This window comes from Montipora capricornis, chromosome 13 (genome assembly GCF_036669925.1).
Source record: "Montipora capricornis isolate CH-2021 chromosome 13, ASM3666992v2, whole genome shotgun sequence".
NCBI lineage: Eukaryota > Metazoa > Cnidaria > Anthozoa > Scleractinia > Acroporidae > Montipora > Montipora capricornis.
The window spans coordinates 27,353,506-27,358,505 of NC_090895.1; the positions used below are offsets into that span (position 1 = coordinate 27,353,506).

Below are 5,000 nucleotides of genomic sequence, written 5' to 3' on the forward strand. Positions count from 1 at the left end.
TCTTCTTGCTCTTCCATCTGTTCTTGTGCCTTCTCAAGTAATGTACCACTTTGTTTCTTTTGCTCCTAGAGTTATCATAGAAGACAATTATATACTGTCTGTTTCAATGATAATTTTTTTCAAACATTATCTTGGGAAATTTAGTAACCACATGTACCTCCTCCAGGTCAGATGGTCTGGCATTCTCTTTTCGTTTCAATTCCATTGCCTGCATAAAATTCTTTCGTTCCTCTGATGCATTCTGTTCAAATTCTTTTTTCCTTTTAAATTCCTCCAAAGCAAGTTCCCTTTCCTCTTGTGTGGGAACATGTGCTGCTGACTGTGTGAACAAAAAAAGAATCATAATTATCACCTCTCTCCTCTGGTCTTCTGGGATGAGAACAACAAACATTAAAACTATCATGGAGGTAATAAGAAACCACAGGAAGCTCAGTCCCCTTACATTAGCAATTTGCTCATAATAAAGTTTGGCTGCAGAAATTGGCTACTTGCTATCTGAGTACTTAACCCTGGAGTATTTCTTTGTGGCAAAGCCAAGTAAATAAACAAACTTCAAAATACTTTATGACAACACCTTCACAAGAAAAATTAATGAACGAATAAATAAGGAACTTATGAAATCCTACCTTGATTCGCCGATATTCGCCCCCCTCAAGAATGATGCTCCTTCCAGAGGGATCCTCTCTTGGGACTCTGCCAAAGATAATGTGGAGTGACATATATGTGCATGTGAGCAATCAATAATTTCTGCAGACCTGTGTTAAATCAGTCAGTTACTTTGAGCAATCTAATCATTGCCCCACCTTAGTAACATAAAGCTTAATATATAAATTATAAAAAAGACTCTACCTCAGCCTTCTAATTAGATCCTTTGTTATCACTTGAATTGTCTCTGTGTCATCAGATTTCTTAGCTGGTGATCGCTTACCTGAAAATAAACCAAAATACAAATGTAATAATTATTTTTATATCCAATATATTAAATTCACCTACATGTGAATCTTAAATAATATTTATTTAACCCATTGACTCCTAGGAGTGGGACTTCATAGATAATTTTACTCTGTCTAACGCCAGACGATTTCACTCGTCAACGGGGTCAGTCCAGGGTGCCCTGGTTCAGGTGTCAATGAGTTAAGAAATTTTTTGCTTGGTTTGGTCATTGTTTCTAATGTTATAAAACCTGGATTCAGTGGCAGTTCACTTTATTCCTGACCAAGCATGAATACTAGTCACAACTTTTTTTTAACCGTGTCCATTTTGAGACTGATAATTATGTAGTTTTTACTCTGCCACTATAGGCCGGGGTATTGGTCAGCACAAAAATCCATACTTTGCATATAGTATGCTTGCTGAAGAGGATTATGTTGAGGCATCAATCTTGATTAGACTATGGTACCCTTCACTCCCTACCCCCTACCTCCACCCCCAAAATAGTCATGTTGCATTAAACTCCATTATAAAGGTATAAAACTCTTAATTCGGAAATGGTTTTCAAATTGCCTTTGATTGCGGGAACAACATCACAGCCTTCCAACTTACCACTTCTTCTAGCTGATCTTTCGGACAATGCACCCGCAAAAGCATCTTCTTCACCAGGTCTAGTCTTCTTTGGGGAAGCAAATAATGATTCGTCCTAAAGACAACAGGAGTAAATTAATAGTGGAAATTAAATTTGAAAGTTATTAGCACTTCATGTAATAATTATTATTTTCATAATCTGGATTAAACAAAAACAGCTGTTTTGCAAAGGCCCAATTGATTTTTCTTTTCTGTCCAGTAGAAACACTGTTTCCCAAAACTCATAAGTACCATTTAATTTGCTTCAATTCGCTTTACCAACTAAAGTTTATTTGTGATACATAATGCATCTAATTATTATTAAATACCTCTGGATTGTAGAAAGGTTCATTACTGACTGATGTAATTTCAGATAACCTTGTCCTACTAAGCTTGTCTCATCAAATAATCGAAATCATGCACTCAAATATCGTTTGTAATTCAAAAGCAATTCTCTTAGCTAGAACCCAACGAGCTTCAAACTCAAAAATGTACTGTTGATCGAACTTACCACTGTTGAAGTTTTGTTTACGGTATGATACTGTCTTGTCCATGATTTTCTGGACGCGTTAGATCCCGTAGATTCGACAGAGCCGATAGTGCTGTTTGGCTGTGTGGAAATGATAATTATTGGCAAACTCAGAACATGCTGCAGTTGCAGTAGAGATCAGGAATCTTCAGATAACTCGATCCCAATAGCGTAAGCCTACAAATAACTTTTGGCTTGTACTCACCATGGTTTACAAGTCTGTGTTGTTATACAGATTGTTCGCTGTTGTATCGACCGGGTATATATTTATCCAAAATGGTGACTACCCTTTGGTTGGAGATGAAGAAATATATTGCTTTGTTTCCAAGACAACAAACTCTTTACTAGTCGCAAGCAATCTGGGACCGATAAAAAAAACCTTGTCACCAGGCCCTGAATGGAACGAACATTCAAGATGGCGGCCTTCATCCCCTCCACGCGAGAAAACGTTTCTAGATTTTTACGCTCTTTTCTAACCAGGAAAGGTCACACCGCAGCTGAGATACAACCCTATGTTTACCATCCTCAAAGTCGAGTTTTGGAACCCGAGACTCAGTCTCTGTATCTGACAAAAACTTTGCAAATGGGCAGCATTTCCAAGATGAAATGCTTGCAAGATAATGTTATAGATCGCACAATTAGAAGAGAAATGATGGAAAAATTTAGACAAAACGTGATTCAAACGAGGCTTTTTAATTACGAGGGAGAACATGCAACTAGAGACATGTGTGCAATACCTCTAATGCAGAATATGTTGCGGGTGGTATGGAGTTATGCAGGCAGGTAAAAGAGCTGTACCAAGTGAAGGTCAAACGAGGATCAGACTCTCATTGTCGTTCTGTCTTATGCATGCGTTTATTTTTTGTGACTTTAACATCAAGGTGGCTTGTCACTGAGAGTAAGAGATTAAGAAACAAGAATTGGGATACAAATTGGTTGCTAAAACTGTAAAAGGTTTGGTGGCTTGCAAGTTGAAATAGTAGATGAAGGAATGAAGATGAAGAAGATAAAGGAATGAACTAATTAATCCCTCTTTATTCTTTTCTTTGTTATCTAATCAGTGCCAACTGGTTGGCACTCTGTTGGTTGAGAATCAGACTACAGTGCAGGAGGTTGTGGGTTCGAATCCCAGCTGGACCAACACTCAAAGTCTTAAAATAACTGAGAAGAAAGTGTTGGCTTTCTAATGACAACTGCAAATGGCTTGACTTTCAACTCTTCTCAGTTAAGACGTTTAACCATAAACCCCATCTCGCAGCCCTTGTTGCTAACAACGTGGGACGTTAAAGAGCCTGCATGCTGTTCGCAAAAAGTCAGGATAGAATTCTCTGTGTTTGCCTGTCAGCATTTAGGTTGACCTGGCTGGATTAGCCTGAAGGGCTTCTGAGTGAATGAGACCATACAAACAAAAAGAAAGCCAGAAAAAGAGCTCTTATTTACTTCAGATAACAAACTTTTGCTCCAAAATCAATTTTCATGGGGTGGGTGGTAGTGTGGTCAGGGTGGTAGTGGGTCCCAATGTTAAATCCTGCTCTCACCATGGGCTAAGTTTGCCTGCTACACTCCTGAAGTTATCTTCCCCAAACTTGGTAAAAATAACCAACTGATTGCTTCTTGTCATTTATGATTTTTCAGTGTGTTATGTTTTATTTGAAATGTTTTGTGTTCCTCTTATTTTTGTTTAAGTGAATTGGAAAATAAGCATGTGATGTACTTCCTTTCTCTCAAAACAAAATATTACAGTATGCCAACTATTTCTTCCATAGACCATTCTCTCAATTTGACTTTTCCACATGGTATTACCCTTAAAAGGAGCATTAAAGAGTTTCCTTTTGTTATAAGAGAAACACCCATGGTTTCATTCACTAGGCTTAAAACTTACCAATTCACTCAGAAATTCATCACAAGTATGCCACCATTTGACATTTCATTCTGATATGAAACTAGTTTAATGACTGAATAGTCTAACATAGTCTCCTTTAGCTCATTGGTAGAGCATCTGAACTTATAGTAATCACAAGGTCCACAAGGTCAAAGTCTCTCTCAAGCTCACAACAAGTTTCTTTGCACTTAACACTGGTACATAATGGAAGAATCCATGATTTCAAGAATATTATGAATTATGAAAGAGATGTTTGTTATGGTCTGTGTTACCATCAATTTTGTTGTTTCAGTTTTCCAAAGCTGATGGAAACATCCCTGACATACAAACCTCGAGTTAGTGTTTCATACAAAAGACATGAAACAGACTTGATGATTTCTGGAAATCTTGGCTTTCTGCTGTCGTCAAAGTACCCCCTGGAGCAAGTAAAAGAAAAGGAGGCAATACAAAGCACAGAGCAAGTCGAGCTTCAGAGACCAGATATTATTTCACCAGTGTTTAACCTGAACAAGGCAAAAACTGCACAGAAGTTGGATACTGGCTTCTTTGATGGTGCTCCATTTCCCAATCCACATACCCTTGTTATTGTCAGCACAAATCAAAACTGGACTACAAGTGATTTGGTTGCTCAAGGTAAAGCAGTTGTTTTTCCCAAAGTTTACCAGTATTTTGTATAAGCCTAGCCCCAGTTGTTCAAAAGCTGGATAACTTTACCTGGAGGATACATGTAAGTCAGTATCCAATAGCTTCAATCTGTGCAAAGATACTATACTCTTGTATTTGGGCACATAGCCGTGAATATGCACACTCTAAGCACATCTAAGTAAAGGCATGTACAAAAACCTTGGCCAATGTTTATCATGGAGTATATTTTATTATCTTGATAGTTACATATCCTTTGGATAAAGTCATCCAGCCTTTGATCAGCTGTGGCCTGGACAAAAAGAGATAGGACCTTTTCTAGTTTTCATCCTTTTGAACCATAACCTTGAAAGAAGCTGAAAACTAGATAAAATATATTTGTCTAGG

At 37.7% G+C, this 5,000-nt stretch overlaps 2 protein-coding genes across 2 annotated transcripts in view; one reads left to right on the forward strand and one right to left on the reverse strand.

The window, feature by feature from the left end:
- LOC138028443 (cilia- and flagella-associated protein 45-like) overlaps window positions 1-2,420 on the reverse strand; it is an 11,529-nt gene extending 9,109 nt beyond the window's left edge. The window contains exons 1-7 of the mRNA XM_068875985.1: window positions 2,295-2,420; window positions 2,072-2,170; window positions 1,543-1,636; window positions 850-928; window positions 627-693; window positions 158-319; window positions 1-65 (exon numbers count right to left, since the gene is read on the reverse strand). The exon at window positions 1-65 is cut by the window's left edge and continues 22 nt beyond it. Coding sequence (XP_068732086.1) covers window positions 1-65; window positions 158-319; window positions 627-693; window positions 850-928; window positions 1,543-1,636; window positions 2,072-2,170; window positions 2,295-2,297 — 569 coding nt within the window. The 5' untranslated portion in view covers window positions 2,298-2,420. The remainder of the gene's footprint in view (window positions 66-157; window positions 320-626; window positions 694-849; window positions 929-1,542; window positions 1,637-2,071; window positions 2,171-2,294) is intronic.
- A 70-nt stretch (window positions 2,421-2,490) lies between these two features.
- LOC138029087 (large ribosomal subunit protein mL37-like) overlaps window positions 2,491-5,000 on the forward strand; it is a 3,536-nt gene continuing 1,026 nt past the window's right edge. Inside the window, exons 1-2 of the mRNA XM_068876768.1 lie at window positions 2,491-2,872; window positions 4,264-4,604. Of these exons, the coding sequence (XP_068732869.1) occupies window positions 2,505-2,872; window positions 4,264-4,604 (709 nt within the window). The 5' untranslated portion in view covers window positions 2,491-2,504. The remainder of the gene's footprint in view (window positions 2,873-4,263; window positions 4,605-5,000) is intronic.